Source organism: Syngnathus leptorhynchus, chromosome 17, assembly GCF_054491065.1.
Source record: "Syngnathus leptorhynchus isolate UIUO chromosome 17, UIUO_Slep, whole genome shotgun sequence".
NCBI lineage: Eukaryota > Metazoa > Chordata > Actinopteri > Syngnathiformes > Syngnathidae > Syngnathus > Syngnathus leptorhynchus.
Genome location: NC_141211.1, coordinates 1,679,388 through 1,698,760, shown reverse-complemented (window position 1 = coordinate 1,698,760; position 19,373 = coordinate 1,679,388). Strand labels below are relative to the sequence as shown.

General features: G+C 42.0%; 2 protein-coding genes across 3 annotated transcripts in view; one reads left to right on the top strand and one right to left on the bottom strand.

Annotated features, from left to right (window-relative positions):
- Nucleotides 1-19,373, bottom strand: part of LOC147042903 (uncharacterized) — a 53,910-nt gene that overhangs the window by 21,044 nt on the left and 13,493 nt on the right. The window lies entirely within an intron of this gene.
- Nucleotides 15,521-19,174, top strand: LOC147042904 (leukocyte cell-derived chemotaxin-2). The gene is made up of 5 exons (XM_085936661.1): nucleotides 15,521-15,566; nucleotides 17,204-17,485; nucleotides 17,548-17,638; nucleotides 18,090-18,229; nucleotides 19,008-19,174. Exons 1-5 carry the CDS (start codon nucleotides 15,521-15,523, stop codon nucleotides 19,172-19,174), a joined length of 726 nt encoding a protein of 241 aa, XP_085792787.1.

Sequence of the window (19,373 nt, the reverse complement as noted above, 5' to 3'; positions counted from 1 at the left end):
TGATCCGGAATGAAAAATGCTATGTTTTGCATCCTCGTTCACGCTTTGTTAATGCAAGCAATCCAGCTAGACCAAAAGGCATGCAATCTGAATGGGAAAAGTCATTCTTTCTATACGGCCTTAAACATACACACACACTCGTGCGCACAAAAATAAATACCGTACGAGGATGATATGCGGAAAGGGAGCTATATGTTTTCACAATAGAGCCAAGCTATTACAGCCAAGGCAGGTATTGTGATTATGCAGTCTATTATAGCAGCATAGCGGACATCTCCTTATAAATGATTCTAATGGGACGCTTAATTTTCTGACCAGCATAGTTCGACTGGCAGGGTTGTTTGTGACTGCTCGCCAAAATTAAATTCCATAATACAGTTAAAAGTTGAAAACACATTTTTAATATCTATCTATATTCAATAAAATGGACTAGTAAGCGAGGGCCAAATGGTGATTGTACAGAAAGAAAAAAAAAATCATATATTTTTTTTGTTATTGCAATTTTTAACACAGTGAGTTATTAGAATGATTTGTTGGGCACAGATTTAATTCTTCATGACCCAGCCAACCCATTCAATTGTTTTTTAATCCGGGTCCAAGGGACTAGCTATGTCTGAGCAGTAGAATGTTCCACGACATCACCATCTTTAAATCAATATATTTATACAGTGTAGATTATTCATTTGTTTTTCAAATGCGACTGCATTATCAGCATATTTACATTTTCATTTTGCTTTATCTTGCTTACCATATAACATCTAAATCAGATTTTTTTTTCCGCTCTCCTCGCGTTTAAATTAGATTTCAAGCTAATTTAATCCCTCCTCATTGCTGCTCTTTGTTGCTTGTTATACATTATTAATACGATTGTTTATGCGTGCACGCATCTGCTGTGGAAATTTAATGGGAAACAAAGTGGCTCGCTATCTACATCTATACATCGACTATCTACAGTACATCTATGCGTATATGTATCTACGTATATGTCTATCAATCTTCGTATCCACGTTTATCTATCTCCTTATTTGACAGATTTTTGGTAGCATGTTGGGGATTAAATAAATCCTAAGGCTTTTATTTGCAAACACATTTTGAGAATGATATTCAAAAGAATTTCATCGACTCACTTTTTTTGTCTACCAATAAAAAGTGACTTACTGTTAACTAATAACACATACCTGCCGGGACATAATTACGGCCGCACACATTACCCAAAGCGGGCAGATACTACTTTACAACATGCAATAAATCTCCACACTTAAATTCTTTTGAGAGTGTTAAGTTCATCAATGCAGCTCAAATGGGCTCAGCAGTTAATGCTGTGTGATGGTGTCAATGATCTGAAGCAACTACATTTACTAACTTTATATATATATGTGTGTGTGTGTGTGTGTGTGTGTGTGTGTGTGTGTGTGTGTGTGTGTGTGTGTGTGTGTGTGTGTGTGTGTGTATATATATATATATATATATATATATATATATATATATATAAATAAAGTGGAAAAAGACTTACTTTACTGTGTGGAGGAAGAACACTGCAAATTTGACCATTTTTAGTTTCTTTTTTTTTTCTAGAATAATTAAATGTGGTGACTATGCATTGTTTACTAATGAGGTAAAGACACATTCTAAATTCATCTTAACACGGCTAAGGAACGGTTCACTTTTATTCCCCTCCATATGGTGTGGCAGTTGGCTGCGAGTGGTTGACCACAGGTTCAAGTCGCCGCAGCTCAGACTCCCCCGAACAAGACATATGGCCTTACGAAACTGACCGGGCTCAAACGGCACAACCTGGCTCGCCACGTAACACACATACACACGCCGGTCAGCACACAGACAGCGACACGTGCTGTTATAGGTGGAAATTGGAGAAAAGATGTTTCATGCAGTTCTTGTCACTTTTCCATTTTGTACACGTCAGGCGGTAGGAACACAACAACAGACTGTGAAATTGCTGTGAAAAACTGTATGATGGCAAAATAACGTCGAAGACATGCTTGGGGGGGGTGACATTAATAAATTCTTTTCCTGACAGGTCAATTCACTTCAGGACACATTAAATGTACTATAAGAATAGATGGCGGTAGGACACAAAGACACAAAATAACAGAAAAATAATAACTATTTTGACATATTTTTGGGGATAATTACGATTTGTCAATGATCAGTTAGGCACACGGCACTTTCGTCAAAACAAAAGCAACTGAAGGAAACATTGACATCATTGCGCAATGTGGTCAAGATGATCCTTTGTCGGTCATCGTCTCTAATCCCAGCACATTCCGTGATGTAGCGCCATACTTTCCTGAGCTCATAGCGCGCCGTTTGATTATGAGCATGTCCGTGCTGATTGCGATAATGAAGAGATCTGACCCACTAGTGCCCGTTCCTCCGACAAACAAGCTCGGAGTGTACAGTTACTTTGAGGGGAGCCATGTGAACAAGGCTTCACGAGAGGCAATTATCTGTCTAACAAGCACTGTCTGTGAGCCACCGCTGAGGCTTCCAGTTCAGTCAATTAGGCTAAATCATATAGAATCTAATACCTAATTAACACCTTAGCAAGATCAATATAGCCAATCCATTATCTATGTGAACAGCTCTTAACCTTTCAGTTTAAAGGTCACGTGGGCACAATGAGTTCTCACTTGGGAGTGTGCTCGATTGAGCTCGTAACTTTACGTCTACAACACATGATTAGAAACTAAGACTTATTTTGTGACTGAAGAAGAACACAGAGGCTTTCGGCTGTGTGGAAAACATGCTTAAAAAAAAAAATCGGGGTGTGCCTTTGTGCCTTAATGTCACATATCCCTTTTTGTGGTCCTAGCCTTAAATTTTACAGCAAATTGGGAAACATTTCGCTTCTCATGACTGCGCATTTCTCGGGGCCAGAGGTGGTATTGAGATTGAGTCCAAGTTTCTGACACGACAGAAAATCCTGTAAATGGCCCATCGCTTTTCATTTCCCCTGTTAACGACGTGATTAATGATACCCGGCCAGACTTGAAATCTGTCTCCATTCAAAAGTCAGCTGGCCAATTCAGAATGTTGTTTGAAAGTTGCCTAATTCAAAATGTCTCCAGCTTTTCAATCCGTCTGGAAGAATCATTGTGATCATGTGCACCTCAAGCTCCACAACACAAGATGAACACAATCACGGCGTTACCACAAACGTCCGCGAGCAACACATAGGCCGAATGTTTACACTCGCATACACACACAAGCGTCCCCACCTCCAACAGCTGCGGCGGCAGGAGGTTAGCACTGTGATGAATTAGGAACATCTGCAGACTGCAAATTAATGAGAGAAATCATCTGTAAAGAATTCAGCGTGGCACATATTCATCTGCTCGCCCGTGCATCGAGGATGGGGCGAAATACAGAAACATAACGTGCAATAAGCCAACCGTCGCCTCAGTCCCAGGGAACGCGCTTTCATCATTCCAATGCCTCGTAATGGTTTTATGATTAAACGTATTTCTCTCCGAGCTGTATAAACTAACCACGCAATTTATTGAGGTTCTTACGCTTTAAAAATTCATGGTCATGGACAACCCCAGGGAATCATCCACTTCTTTTGTTGTACACTGGACCCTCAGAAGCTACACGTAGTGTGGACCATGATGGTCTTTGGGCATTGAGTCAACTGGAATGGCCCTCGGAGTGCTGCTTTTTTGGTTAGCAACATGTTTCAACTGAGTTTTGTGTGTGATAAGTCATACGCAGGAATTTATATTGCAGGAGTTTTTTTTTTTTGTCAAGTCAATGTGTACTGCACCAAAATAAATTGAACCATACTGTTTTGGGGAAATTGAGCTTTTAAATCACCTTACTGATAATAAAATACAAATTGTGCTGAGTAACCATAGTAAAACGGAGATTAATAAGTGTATAATGTGTTCTACCAGTTCATCTTTCAACAGAAACAACACTTTTTACAAACACAAAAAAAATAACCCACATTCAACCCAACATATTGCTGCTTTGTGATAACAATTCAAGCTTTTGTCTGTGTGCCTGACCTCGCTTCCACCTTTCTAGCAGGCCAATAACACCGGCAGGAAATTGAAGATTTGGTTCATCTGGGCTTTGTGCTTTGAAGCTCTGGGGAACATGTGCCAAAGCAGTATCGAATATGGGTCAAATGAAAGGAGACCATGTTAGTTTTACACATGACTAATAAACCAGTCATGATAAATACAGCACAGTGCTATGTTGCATAGAGTACATCCATGATCTGTCCAGTTTTATTGATGCTGGACTTTATTAGATGGCACACAATTCCCCTGCTGGCTATCCCAGATGAAATGAGCAATGGCATAAAACCAGTGGCTCGTTCTACAAAGAGCAGGCCAATAGCAAGAGGCCAGCCCGTTAGCATAGTCTGACATTGTCTGTCGGACAATGCAAAATGGAAAAGAACGATCACACAGGTGTCATAAATACCAATAATCTTTTCATGGATGTAACAGAAGGCAATGTTGTACTGTATTTATAACTAGCATCCGTGGCCGCCTGTGCAGACACAATTATATCTGCAGGCTCATGCGGAACAACAGGAGGTCATGATGCAAATGTCATCAATGGATCATCTCAATGTTCCCACATGGCTTAAATATTAGCCTGCTTCCAAAGCAGGGTCATAAAAATAGCTACACGTTGCTGTCCCATTATCAGCCCGTAAGTCCACTATATAATGATTATCCGTAGTTGATTAACCAACAAAAACCTGTTTTATAATGGCATTGGCCACCATAAAGGTTTTTTACAACGATGCAGAATTTCCTCTTAAATGTATGACATCATTGACATAGTACACCTGGTGTTGGCTATAGGGAATGGGTCAGCAAGCTTTCCCAACATGCTGAACACAACAATATGAACCAGCTCAGATTCTCAAGCTGAATCTCATTTTACAAGAGGTTCCACAAAATATGTCATCTTGATTTAAACCGGCTCCTTTTCAGTCTAATGAAAACTGCTTTTACATCTTGTCCTTGTGCGGGGTGCTAATGAGAATCACGGCTGGAAGAGGGAGGGGGGGGGGGGGGAGTTAAACCTTTGTCCTTCAAGTGGTGAGGCAAAAACATTCAAATTAATTTGCATAAAAGTGCGTGTAAGAAGCGCTCAGCCCCCGTGTCTTGCTGACCTTTATTACATTCCTTCCACCATCATTCACTGTCAACTCGCTTCATTGTTTGGAGAACTTTGCAGTGGCTTGCCATGAGCTGCTTACTTTTGGTTTGTTTTTTGGAAGAATTGCTTGAGTCATCATTTGATGACATTTAAAAATCCTTGCGGGCAAAGGAGTAATTTTAATTGACTGTTTACAAATGTTAATACACGCAAAAGCTACCAAAGAGATCAAAACCATCCTAAAAGCTTTACAATGGCTCACTCAGTCAGTAGAACGGATTTTGAAGTTTTTCTACTGGTCTATAAATCACTAAATCAACGGAATATGAACCTAGTAGGGCTTTGAGGTCAACCCACTTGGATCAATTAGTGGAAGCCAGAGTTCAAAGCAAACATGGTGAAGCAGCATTTAGCTGCTATGCCGCATACAAATTAAATCGACGACAGACACTAAACTCCTCCCCCACACATTAAGATGTTTCGAATCCATAACCGGATGTTCCAAGAAATTCTGTATCTTGCGCTATCAACCAGCGATCATACTTGATCGGAATACATAAGCAGGCTGTCATGTCACAGCGTTATGCAAGCGTGTGTGGCGCGTACACGTGCATTGTCTGGGAGGGCCGTGCATGACACTGTCACGGCAGACTGCTGCTACTGGTGGCAGCTGTCTCCTTGCGTCTTCCCAGTTTGCCGTAGCACTTCATCATTGTTTTGCTGCAGCGCTCAGGACACGTTGAGCCAACCTTGGGTTACACCCTAGAGGAAAGATACCTCAGAGATACAAATTCTTAATCACAAGCCCAACCTGGAAGATGTGAGCATATGCGCGAGTGTTACAAATGTGTCTTTTCAGTCTTTGGTGGTATTTTGGGACAGCTCACAGATCAAAGCGGGATGAGGAGGAATAGAAAGCCATCCAGTTCTATGTCTTTATGATCTTACCCAAGGGCATGCTAGAGTGAATACATCACGACAGACTGAATGCATCCTATTTGGAACAGGCTGTACTCCTCTTTTGGGTAAACACACTGCAGATTTTTAATATTAGGTCAATGTATGGTTGAATTTATTTTTTCAAATAATGAAATTAGAAATAGGTGACACGGTGGTAAAAGTGGTTCGAATAGCCACCTCATAGCAAAGCATTGTTTTCATGTATTTAAGTTAAGTTCAGATCATTTCAAAGTAAAACAGTGTCGCGTTTGCACGAGCGAGTAGAGCCTAAGGGAGGGGAAGAACTGGAGCCTGGCACACAAGGCCATCCATCATAGTGAGAAAAGGCTGTGAACCGTTACAGCCTGCAGCACGTCAATGTTCTCTTTCTGACTGGATATGTCACTCTGCTTCCTGATGCCAGCGCGTGATGATGCCTGTTTCATCACACGTAACAGATGTTTTTGATGGAAGAATATCTACCCGACCTTCTATTTTGGAGGTGTTGAACAATCGCTCCTGACAGTTTCATTCCACTTTGATTGCACTGTAATGGGGCTTTCACGGCTAACACGGTTAAGTTGTACACAAAAATTGGTCGAGCCAAAACTTTCTGCCTTAGAACTATAATTAATAATTTTAAAACCACAATCGGAATGGAGTGTGACTGTTTCCGTCATGCAATGCAGGTTCCCCCATAATAGAATTTGTGTCAAGAAAACATAAGCAAGCTTCTTTCATGCTCTGTTCAAAAGCAAACATTTCCCAACTTATTTTTTTTCCCCCACCCGTTATGTTGTTCTGCACAAACAGCTACAACCCAGAAATGGGGAAACAACATTTTTTCAGCCTACAGCGGATGAATAGAATCGAATACAATAAGCCTTTATTAGTCCCACAATGGGGAAATGTTGTCTTTATAGCAGCTAAGTGGACAATTTCAGCATGCAGTAATGATCATCATTGCTGTATGTAAAAGTTTTCTTCCGCGTCTGTGCAATATAAACACTACAGCAATTTTCACTTTTTAGCCAGCCATATGATGACATTGCTTTAATAATCAAATGACACGGGGACCATATGCTGACTTGCTGAAATGTCCCGCCAACTAATGGAACACAGTGAGCCCTCTTCATCTTTTTTACGTTGCTCTTCATCAAGGGGGAACCCCCGGGACTAAGGTTATATGGCGGAACGGCAAATGGAGCGTGAAGCCAATCAATCTATTTCCTCTCCTCAACGCAATTAATTGAAAGTTATGTAAATCTGTCATCACATTTTCAAGTTGATAAAAAAAATTGTCAGATTTGGGATGACTGTGAAAACTTACACAATCAAAATGTCAATATTTCTTTAGTCATGTCCGCAAACCTTCCTTTGTTGTATACATGTACAAAAACATTCTAATACATTTAAATGTAGGTGTCTGGGGTAGGAAGACGTTAGGCAAGCGTCAGGCTTAAATGGAGGTTGCGACCCACGCAACGTTTGTTGTTTCAGGCTCGGCCACAATCACTCATCACATTAGCGTGTCGGCGCTGATCGATCATCTGTCTGTTCTCGACGTGTGCTTGCATTTGTTTGTTCGCAACTGTCCCATTCAAATCAAGTACGATTTATTTGTCTTACAAGTGTGGTGGACACGCCGTAGCAACCCGACTTAATCGGGGTGGGACAGAAGCGCTCAGAAAGCAGATCGATGCTTCGTCCTCCTAGTCTCACGATGGGGGGAGGGGGCAGACTTGAATTATTGCTGGATTTGGTCAATGAGCATGCTCATTGTCAAGGAGTTACATTTGTTACTTCATGTTGTGCTTGGTAATCTGGCATGCTTGGATCCATCAAAGTGCAATTTGTCATTCACGGGAAGTATTTGGCTTCCTTCAAGGAGAAGCAGTTGAGAGCTTTGCCAGCAGGCCAAAAGTAAGAAACAACACAGGTAATATCCAAGTCCACACCTACGGCTAATGATGAAGACAGCAGTTGTGAGCAAATTGTAGTGGCGTGACTGTTTTTCAAGCGAGGGGAATTGAGGTGAACATTCACAGGCTGCTCTCAAACGTTTGCCGTATGTTACTGACATTTGGGTGCTGCTTAAAGTGTCAAAAGCACTCAAGAATACAAAGTAGTCGGCACTTGAGGTGCTTGTCAAGTCGCGTTAAAGGACGCCGATGCAAAGCGAGGCTCCGGACACGGAAAACGTGATCGAACTCAGCATCCTACAGTATTTCCTGCGGGTAAATGACTTCATCAAACTCCCAAGACAGGAAAGACAGGATCATACAAGAATGAAACATCATGAAAGTAGAGTCGTGGTTAGCACAAGTGCCTGAGGCTCGGGGGTTTGAATCTCAGCTCGGGCCTGCATGTGGGAAGTTTGTTTGTGACAGTAACCTACCACTAAAAAACGGAATAATAATAAAATGTTCTAAAAATTAAAAAAAAAAAAAAATGATGTCATGATAACAACCGGCAGAGCTCTCAGGAGCACTCACACAATGCCGCTTGGCAGTTTGTTGTGTAACTGCATGCATAGCATTTTCTCCAAAGCTGCTCGCCTCATTTGTGTCGGACTGCTAATTAGTCAAGCGGGTGGGAAGCCATTAGGGGACATACGCTCGCTTTTCAATAGAAAATAAAAATGCAACTTTTCCTACTTTATGGATGACGTAAGATACAGTCAGTGCATCCTGCTGATCTTTCCTTCCCAAGTAATAAGCTGCCGGTGGAAAAGCAGATCAGGTTAGCTCATACCAATCCTTTGTTGGCCACCGACAAAAGCAACAATGGTGGCTCTTGTTTTCAGTTCATAACATGAGCTCATTAGCATGAACAAAACTCAAGTTAACATGTCCTACTACTCTTTTGAAATTGCAAATTTGTACAAATAACAGATGAGGACCAGCCATGAAAGGAACTTGATATTTGAGAAAGTGATAATGTCCCCCCCACACACACACCCTTCATCAGGGATCACATATTAGAGAGGTGGAAATGTAGCTGGAGGGGAATTTAATCTTCCAGAGATTGTTCTCCAACTATCTCCTAACTCGCTTTGGGGGGTTTCGGATGACGTGCGGCGGGGAATGAAGCTTCTGAATTAAATTTCGCCAGAACTTGTCATTTCCGGGCAAGGCTGTTGAATGCCGGGCTAGTCAGAGTTGTGCTTTTAATTAATGGCTTCATCTCTACACTCGGCATCAATCATTGTCACGCATCTTGACGTGGATATCATTCAACGTGGAACAATTTTCCTCGGCAGCCCTTTAACTGCAATTGAGACTGGAAGGAAAATAAACATAGTGGACCTTCGTTTTGAGTTTCCTCTGCCTAGCTGGGTGAGAAGAAAGCAGGATGCAATTGAGCTGTTGGTCCTCCCTTTTACATAAGAAGCAAGAGGCAGAGGCTGCGCTTGTGCTTGTGCTTGTGCTTGTCTAAAATGGGTCACATACACAGCACTGCATTTGTAGCAAGTGACAGCCCTATTAATCATGAACGGGGCGCCGTTGGTGCCCATTGGCTTTGTTCAGCAGGTGATTTGTCCCTTTGGAGGCGATGAGGAGGGACGCCAACATGCCCCCCCATGTGTTCCCTCTCCTCTTGTACCTCGGTGCCCTCACCCTGAAACGGGTTCTGCTCTCATGCCACCACCTCCTTACTTTTAATGTTCTGTTGCTTGACTTTCTTTCCATTTTCTCCTCTTCCTGCCCTTGGAACATTTCTGTTTTCAAAGCTGGCACTCAAGACCCCCCTCACCCCTTCTTTAATCGTTTACCTGAAATCAAATGTCTCGCTCGCAGGAGATGTCAGGTTGTCAAATAGCCTGTCTATATACGGAAGATGGTTGAAGACTTATCACGAAGCTCATTGCTGAGTCCAGCGTTCGCTCTACATCATCTTAGAATGGATGGAGTTATTTAACTGCCAAAAGCGTTGAGTTGACACATGACCATTCTTGAGCCCAGAGTACAGATAGATGCAGATATTAACAACGGTCTCAAGAATGGTTCATTAACGTCACACACTTGATAAGCGGCTCCCTCCGAGCTATGTTTTCCATGCGGTTACTGAAGGCAACTTTCCACAAAACTGTTCAGTGTCTTAAAGTGTCAAGAACACATATTTCCACTCTTATTGAAATGTCTTTTTTTTCTGGAGTTAATCTATTCATGGAAGCCTGAAGCCTTCCCGATAATAATTTTTTTATGAAGCAGAAAGAACACTGGTCAGCTAGTGACCTGTCTTAGTTCTATGACTAATTAATGACTCAAAGACAAAAGTGACACGGCGCTCTGCTCTTGCAGTCCTTGACTGAACTTCCCCAGACTTCTTCATATTAAGCAAGAAACATGTGATCTTGACAGAAGAAGGCTTGTGAATTTGAGAAAGCAGTCAATTCTCGGGGCCAGTCTATCACTCGTTTTTTTTTAATCAAACCTTGAAGGATTTCACTAGATCGCAACAAGAACCCCATTATTTTTAAAGATATCAATACCTGAGTATCTTTGCACAAGATAACCGAGCCGAAGGTCGTAACAATCCGAGTTTCTGTCAGAGCGAGCCAATTTTCGGAGATTTTCTTCACTGCCAATCACATAACATTGTGCTGCTTTACTGCTATTGTGAGTAGCATTAAAAGTACATTGAGAAGGCTGAAAGAAAAGGAGGTAGAAGCTAGAGAATGACTCTGCAGATATTCCCAAAGACCTCGCTGTCAATTTATGGTCATTTCACATCAACCAAATGAATTTGTTTTCATCCATGTCCTTAAAAAGACAAATGGCCAAAATGACTTGAAGAATACAACAAGAAAAAATCCATTATGAATCATCTTTAAACTTCATAATAAGTGATGTAACGACAGGTAGTGTTCAAAACAAGCAAACAAACATACGACTTACCAAACAGGTTTTGGTTAATTGGCTCAAGATGCCTATAAAAAAGCACTTAGCTATTCACTTTAATGGTTCTCTGTCATTCATTATTCCAGCAGGCCATAAAATGTTCCTATTTACAGTCTTTCAACTTAAGAAACGAAACTGATCAAGTGGTTTGTTACGATCCATTTTAGTTCACTTGGATTTTTTGACGAGCAAAACAAAATCAAAGTCGACCACTTTTAAGAGAATGTGAACAATAGGTGCAAAAGCACCCTCAGACACTGTGAGAACATCTTATAGAAGAAGTACTATCAGGTCATGAAGCTTTTAAGAGACTTCAAATCAATACTGATGGAGTCCACGGGCATTCTGCAAATTTAATCCCGGCAAAAATTGAATACGTGATAGCGGCGGAGTAAGTGGAGAATAGGATAAGAGACGTCGCCATGGAAGAGCACCGTCCGTCTCAGGTAAGCTTTATCATTCCTGATTGGATGTGACGTACATTCCAGACCATAGGAAACGTCTGCCTTCGATCACTAAAGAGTCTTTCAATCATTTGTAATTGAATGCTGAATATCCATCTCTTGTTTTGACTTTCCATTTCACTCCCCCTCCTAAATGTCAGTCACACAACAGCCACAGGTAGCGTTCTCACTCAGAAAGCAAATTTCACCAGCTGCTATTTGCACTAATGGGCCATGTTGCTTTTGACACTTGACTTAAAATAATAGGGGAAACAAGCATTATAGGAATTGCTGGGAACAATATTTGACCCATGAGAGGTGATTGTGATTGCCAGTCTCTAATAGACTGTGTGGTGTATCACGCTTATTAGCTATATTTGTGTGTAAAATAATGACTTTTCCCCATCCAATCATTCTGCAAAAATAGTCAAAGCGCGGGCGATTGCATTGGCCGAGTAGACTTTTTCCGCATGCTACATTAGCGCCAAGGGAGAAAGGCACAAATTGGATATACTACCTTCACACACTGAGTTTTCTACAGCCAGCTGGTCAATGTTTTTTGTGCTAAGTGGCCCAAAAAAGGCACCCTTGTGTATTCTTGAAACGATTTAGTATATCTGACTGGTGACACTAATGACTCCTGTTAACAGCGTCCATGTGTCTAGTTGGCCTTTTCGCCCCGCTAGCTGATGTCGTTTCTCACTCACTTTCCCTACCTTGTTTTTTTTTCCATTTGGAAGTAAATATGAAGACACAAAGATATCCCACATATAATTATTACATTTAGAAACTCCAAAAATGTGATCATGAATCACTGCTATGATTTTTAGGTCTATACTTGTTGTATTGCCAAGACCCATAAAGTATCAAATAATAGTGTTTTTGTACTGTTCACCCGAAAGGACTTGGAAAAGTACAATTGTCATACTTTATGCTGACGTCATCAAAGTTAGATTCAGGTAGCACTCGGCTTCATTTAAATAATGATTTCATGTCTGTCTGTTTTGGTGTTGTGAAAATGGTCTTCTTTTATGTGCTGGCTGATAAAAAAGCGTGATGATGCCGAGATGTTTGGAGAATCGCAGCAGGGGAAGATGACACCATTATTTGCAAAAGTAAAACAAATGCGCTCCCGCAGTTTCTTTGGCTATTTTTTTTTTCTTTCCTTATCTCGCTTTGAACATCTCTCTTGCCATCCAGCTACATAACTCTTTGAATGATCACGTTCCGTGGCATGAGAGTGCTATGTAATTAAGTCAGGGGAGCTGTGCGTTTGCAACGTGCCTCCTCGCCTGGCTCCTTCTGTGGATGATTACTGCCATCTTCAGGGGCAAAGCAAAATCAAAGGCACACAAAGTCATGGACAATCAAATCCCGGTCAGGTATTTCTTAGGAATCCAAAGTCATCTTTTAAACTCATGACTGAGGGTAAACCTCTCCCAAAATACGACGATATCAGGGACGGATTGATCAGAGACAAACTGTAAAGTCTTCTCTATGTGTATCCCAGCACGACTTTAATTCATAGCAATAATCATCATCCGTTGTGCAAAGGTTCCTTCTGGAGATGCTCTGGAGGCAGGTGTACGGGAACGGCGCTAACGGTGTGTAGCAGGTAGTTTATAAAGACTAATTACACGCCCAAGCAACATTGAAGGACTTGAAAACTCCGTAATTACTGATAATGTGGATGTAATTGCATGCCGCTTTGTGAAACTGATTTTGGATAAAGATTCAGCTTGGATGTGAAATGAAGCCGCTTGAGACAAACGGTTATTTCTCAAGGCTTAGTCTGTTCGGACGGTCTTCAATAGATGGATGGTGGACCTGGTGGGGCCCCAGAGCTTTTATTAGATTCGGCGGTATCTGAATGAACCCAGCCAACATTAGGAAGACATATTTGTTTCACTCTTCATTCGTCTCCTCGTTCCCTATCATCGTTTTGGCCAAAGCTGCGGGCGATGATTTCGCCAGCCTCCCTGCTGGCTTTGATATGCTCGCTCTTGTCTGCAACGCTTCATCAATCACGCTTTGATCGGCGCACAATCCATCGCCCTGTGAATTCATCATTTGGACCCACAACGTTCTGTATGTCTGCTCTGGCATTCTGTCCTGACTTCTCAATAACAAACTAGTTTGCCTGCTGTGACTTTCAAGACTTTTTTTAGGATCTGCAGGATTAAGCCGATTAAGTCTTTGTACAAAATGTAATGTTGAAAAATGGAATTGCAGATAACATTTACTGTAGTGCAGTTGTCTGCCAACCGGTCCAGACCTCCAGGGTGTACACCACCTGTGACCCTCGTGAGGAAAAGAGTGCCAGAAATTGGATGGCTTGAATCCCTAATCTAAATGTCGTTTTTGTTCCCTCTAGATCACCCTGCCTCCCTCCATTGATTCTTCAGACTTTAGTGCCCTCTGTCTGCTGCCAGCACCATTTCACCATCAACTCACTCAGCCTTACTGCACATGCGAGTTGTTTGTGCAACGCCCTCTTCACCTGAGTCGCATAAAAAGAAAAAAAAAAGGGCACTAGAAGTGCATTTTAATCGCACAGCTTTTAAATGGATGAAAATATTTTTTAATCCATATTTTGGGCAAAGGAGGGGGCCAACGTCAATGTGGCTTCCATGGAGTGGAATTAAAATGCATTCCAGGTCTGAAGCAAGTGGTGCATTGCTGCAACCCCTATCTTGGGGAAGGAGGGAGGGAGTTCAGAGGGGGTGTTGCGTTTAGGGGCTGTTGGGCGGGTGGGGGCGTTCACGTGGGAGAGCTTCTGCAGAGAACTGTTGCTAGGAAACACTTGTAGCATCTCGTCTCCTCTTTTCTCCAAATGCCACAACTAACTGAAATGTCAGTTCCATCCACTCAGGAGCATGAAGAATGTGGCCCGAGTTTCTATTTAAGCATGGGCGCATCAAAAGGACTCCCATCGAGAATTACTGCAAGGCTTTCTTCTGCAAACAGAATGACTCGTGATTCATCTCTCTATCTGGCTGCATGGCTTTTCTTTGACTTTTTCAGCTTTTCTCCGGGAATGTTTACACTCCTCTTGTCCTCTCACATTTAAGAGCCACTAACCTTTCTTTCTACATTATTAGTCAGCTCCCCAACTCTCCTCTCTTGTTTTTTAATTTAAAGCCATCTGCTGGGTACTACGCTGCCCAGATATTTGATTACCAAATGCGTCGGATGACTTTCTTCCAAAGCGCTCTCTCTCTCTGTCGCTATTCAGACGGATAAAAAACTTCTCAAAAGTCATGTTCTCAGCTACTGAGCCTGGTGGAACAACCATTTGTGTATTCACGTAATCACAGCGTAAACATGCTCAGGTCAAAATCTATGAAAATCTATCGTGATTAAATTCCATCACGGCCTCAACGAAAAGTGCAGAAAGCATAATATGTCATATGGCTGTAAATAAATAAGTCTGCAAGCCATAAAGCAGAGCTAGTGTTTTGAGCCACATTTCCCAATGGAGCATCAATATATCGTCACGTACGACTTATTGTTATATTTTATAGCGCAATGAAAATGAAAAAAAAAAAACACATGGAGTTTCTGCGTTGTCATTTGCAGTCTCACAATACGTTGTTTTGAAATACAAGCTTTTACAGCCAATATATCCCATTACGATAATGTGTCAAAGCATTATTTTATAAGAAAAATAGCCTCAGATGGTTGTAACTCATTCCACAGTAAATACAAGAGCCCGTTTGAATTTTACACTTTGACTGCAAGCTCGGCGTCGTTTTCAGTAAAGCGGCAAAAACTCAATAAACAGACCTTTTTTTTCAAGCAACTAAATATGTGCCTTTACCACGAGCCAATATCAATATTGACATGGGGGAATGTCTCCAGGTTGTTTTTTTTTAAACAGTTCCTCCCTTGTGTTTTGACCCACTCCTATTGCGACACTGCAACTTCTCAGTAGCACAGGTAAGTATAAGCCCATTTTATCTCACTTGTAATTGAAATTTATCAGAATTGAAAATTGACGAGATGAAACGATGCTTTTTACTTTGAATGTAATCGGCACAATCATTTTGTTGTTATTGTCTGTGCAACAGATTTGTTTTACCCGGCAATGCAATGCTGCTTGGACTACAATTCACTGTGACTACTTTCCTGATATGTTGTAAGTCATATGTATTATATATATATAAAGTGCACACACTATGTGGGCATCTTATCATCTGCATCATAATGCTGAAATCAAGTTGAGCAGACACACGTGTCAAGTCCGCATGCAACACAGTGGCCATGAATAATTTCTGTCAGAAGAATAATTAATAGGAAAAAAAAACGTTTGCCCACAGAGGTCACCATGAGCGAAGCTTTATTAAGACACATGTAAAGACAAACCTTGGGGGAATTTGGGTCATTTTGCTAGAATGCCAGTAGGGGAGACATTTAAAGCATGATTGAATGCTTAATGCATCATTAAATCGTTGCATCTCATTAAATCATTGCATCTAACTGCAAAGCTTAAGGCAAACGCTGACTCCCAAGGTCTGCAGAGTGACATGAAAATGAGACTTGTTGAGAGATGAAATGAGTCATGCCACACTCTGGACACAATTCAGCCCAGCAGCGGCATTGCGCAAAGTGTCGGATGGAGTTCAAGAGCCTGCCAGTCAATTATCCTCCTAAACTGTGAAATGTTAACTGTATTACAATGCATATTTAGCATTCTGGAGTTAGCGCCATTATGCTACTTTAAAGGGAACTCCTCAATTAAACTCAACCCGCCCACTTGTTGCTTGGTTCAGTTCACTGGGCTCAATCACAACAACTACAATGACAAGCGATAGCTTGTGCTAAAAAAATAAAAATGTTCTGAAAACACTGCTCTGTGTTACATATCACATCGACTTCAGAAGGACAGAAAAACAGCATCATCTGTCCCCGTGGCAACCAAACTATTCCCCCAAAGTTAAAAGTATTGATTTATTCACAATGCCCTGCAATACATCCATAATTAAAGCACCTCGACCTGCCCTGTATCGATTAAGAAGCCGACCGCTATCCAAGAAAGCATCACATGCGGCAGCATCCACCTCCCGAATCATGATTCAGTACCAGAAGCCCAACAAGACTTTTGATCCAAAACGCTGCTCTTTCTCATTTCAGTCCACGTACAGGTTGAAAATTGCTTGGCCACGCCGCAACCAGCCATCTTCCGACTGGCCGGCAGCCATTTAAAAGTCTTGCGGAGATAAGCGGCTTTGTTCAATCACAGAACACCGCGAGCAGTTTTTTTTTTTTTTTTTTTATATACAGGCTAGCGTCATTGAAATATCTTCTGTGGCGCTGGGGGTTAATGGAGTTAATGAAGAGCAAAGGCGCGTGTCTGAGCCGGGTAATTAGTATATGTCAGACTGAAGACACTCTATGAATACTAACTGAATTGCTTCGTCCGCGTGGATGCGGTTCTTCAACAAGTGCAAGACGAGAAAGTAGAAAGGAAAATGTGATTCCATCAGCAGAGTAAGACCTGTGTTTCGCCAAAAGCCATTTGCGAGTGTCCGCAAAATGTTCAATTCACTTCCCTTTGATAACATTGTAAAGCAATCTGCAACTCTGCCTCAGATATTGATCATTCGCGTCGGGCGGCTTTAAAGAATAGTAATTTAACCCTGACTCTGTTCTTATCAGGGAGGTTGTGTTCATTTCCCCAAAAGTTGATACCAATGAAATCCCCAGCCAAGTCATTTTAAAAGGTGCCTTCCTTACTAATCCGAATAATTCTAACTTTGTCTTTCATATCTCCAGATGTCCTGTGCGCTTCAGGACACGACAAGAGGAAAAGTCGAATCATTCAAGGCCCTGGGAAAAAGGCTGACAGTGCCATTAAGGTGATGAGAAATGACGCGGAAACAGACGACAGGAGACCTGAAGCCGTCACCCGAAGAAGGAAGGTCAAAAAGGCAGGAAGCAGAAGAACAAATGACGAGTGCACCAGATTGGGAGGCATCTGCCAGCTCGAGCGATTCGTCTGCCAAGGTCGATACCTGAGAGACAAATGTTCAGGAACGAGGCTGTGTTGTATGCCAGGTAAAGGGTGGATAGCGTCTTCAGGTTTTTCCTCCTTCACTTACACATTATCTTCTCCATAGTTGGAGCTTGGAGTGTCCTATGCAGCGGTCACTATAACAACAGAGTGAGGACCTGCGACATGCACGGTTGTGGAGCTTTCGACTCCGTCGGGTGATTTGCTCAGCTCTCAAAAAAAATGTTCATACTGAATTTCCAGAGTGATCACCTTTGGAAAAGTACCCTAAGGCGTCTCTCGCTCGCTCGCTCGCTCTGCGATCTGAGAGTTATGAGCTACTTTGTCGAGACGAGAGCGCCATATCGCAGGAAGTGAAAAAGCAATTGCGGTGTATCTTTGGACACGCAGTATTTTGTAATGGATAACTGGCGCATCTCCAAGGTCTGGGTGAGTGGGCTCCGAGTACCTGGGGCATAAGACTGACGTTGCGAAAATCATCAAACCGAATAAAACTTTGAACTTAACAAGCCACCCAGAGACCCAATAAAAACACTTTTAGGTTGTGTTACGCAATTTGGCCTTCTGTGACAAACTCGGTTTTAAGATATTACTGATACTTCCTTGTCGTGCCTTTTTTTTTTTTCTAACCCTCCCTTCCTCTTACAGAGGTCTAAACAGCACAGTGGACTTGGTGTGTGCTGACTACGGTGCAGTCAGCGCTCCATTCTCAGGCTCTCTGGCTGGCCCAGTGAGTCAGAAAGATGCAGCTGGTTTCCAGTATGATGGCGTCAAACTTGCCAATGACAGTAAGAGTGACTTAATATTATGTTTTTTGTTTTTTTTTTACTTTTGACAAGAGCTGTGGGAACGATTTGGTGGGCTAATGTCATTTTTACGACCAAAGGTGCTGCCTCTGGTATTATGGTGAAACCGTGGGAAGGAGGTTTAGAGATTAAAGAGATTAAAGTAAGATTCCACTGAACTCCTGGTTACCTTTAACACCAAGGACCCCTCTTCATGTGTAAAAAAAAAAAAAAAATCATCATCATCACAAGCCAAATGGAAATCCCAGCCAGAGATGCACGCAAGCAAATACGTGTTCGCATGTCTGCGTGGGGGTATCTTGAGAGCATCCTGAGAGAACATCATTAGTACCTTGGCCCCTAATTGAGCAGCATTATCAGAAAAGCCTGTATGTGCAGTCCAGCTCCTTTCATCTTTCACTAAAGCCAAGACATGATTAAACATCACAGAAGAGGCATTACCTCGTCCTGACACGCGCATTAATGCCAAAAATGCACCATTAGCAGGCGCAGGTGATGGGCTTGAGGTAACTCCGGAGCTCTCCGATGGCATTTTGAGGTTCAATTTGGGATTATAAAACATCAGGTCAATATGTGCTGTTATTTCCCCAGCGTGGGGGTATAGCGGAAAACTAATATTTCTCTTTGGCTTCCACGGACATTGTAAAAACATGCCTATTGGAGCAAAGCCACTCCTCTATACAGCAAAGATTTTCAGCATTCGATTTATTCAAATGAATCCAAGGGTGTCTTTATGTCTCTCTCTCTCTCTCCCACCCAGAGCACTGTGTAAAGATCTTTAACATTCGACCTTTGCGTTACACTGGCACGGTGGCCTCGGGGGACCCGCTGGGTTATGTGCTGCCCTTGCAGGAGCGTTTAGCCGGCATCACCTCGCACCTGAAGCTGCAGATGTGTGACGGCACTGACCCTTCACCCTTCATTTGACTGTCCACTTACAGTTTCTTTATGCTATTTTCTAAAAATACTCGAGATAAATGCAGGAGCAGTATCATCCAGCTTTTTCATTTTCATTTTGTCATGCAGTTGATCTGTGACTGATGACCATGCTAGTGGTCATGATGGTATATTGTGCATTAAAAGTTTGCAATACATCCGATTTTCAGATTTGAGATGAAATAATTCC

What these genes read in the sequence shown, in the direction of transcription:
- LOC147042904 (XM_085936661.1), top strand. Translation starts at nt 15,521, where the DNA reads ATGCTGCTTGGACTACAATTCACTGTGACTACTTTCCTGATATGTT. An exon ending in GAGGCTGTGTTGTATGCCAG is followed by an intron (nt 17,486 to 17,547) that starts GTAAAGGGTGGA and finishes TCTTCTCCATAG; the next exon opens with TTGGAGCTTGGAGTGTCCTA. An exon ending in CGTCAAACTTGCCAATGACA is followed by an intron (nt 18,230 to 19,007) that starts GTAAGAGTGACT and finishes TCTCCCACCCAG; the next exon opens with AGCACTGTGTAAAGATCTTT.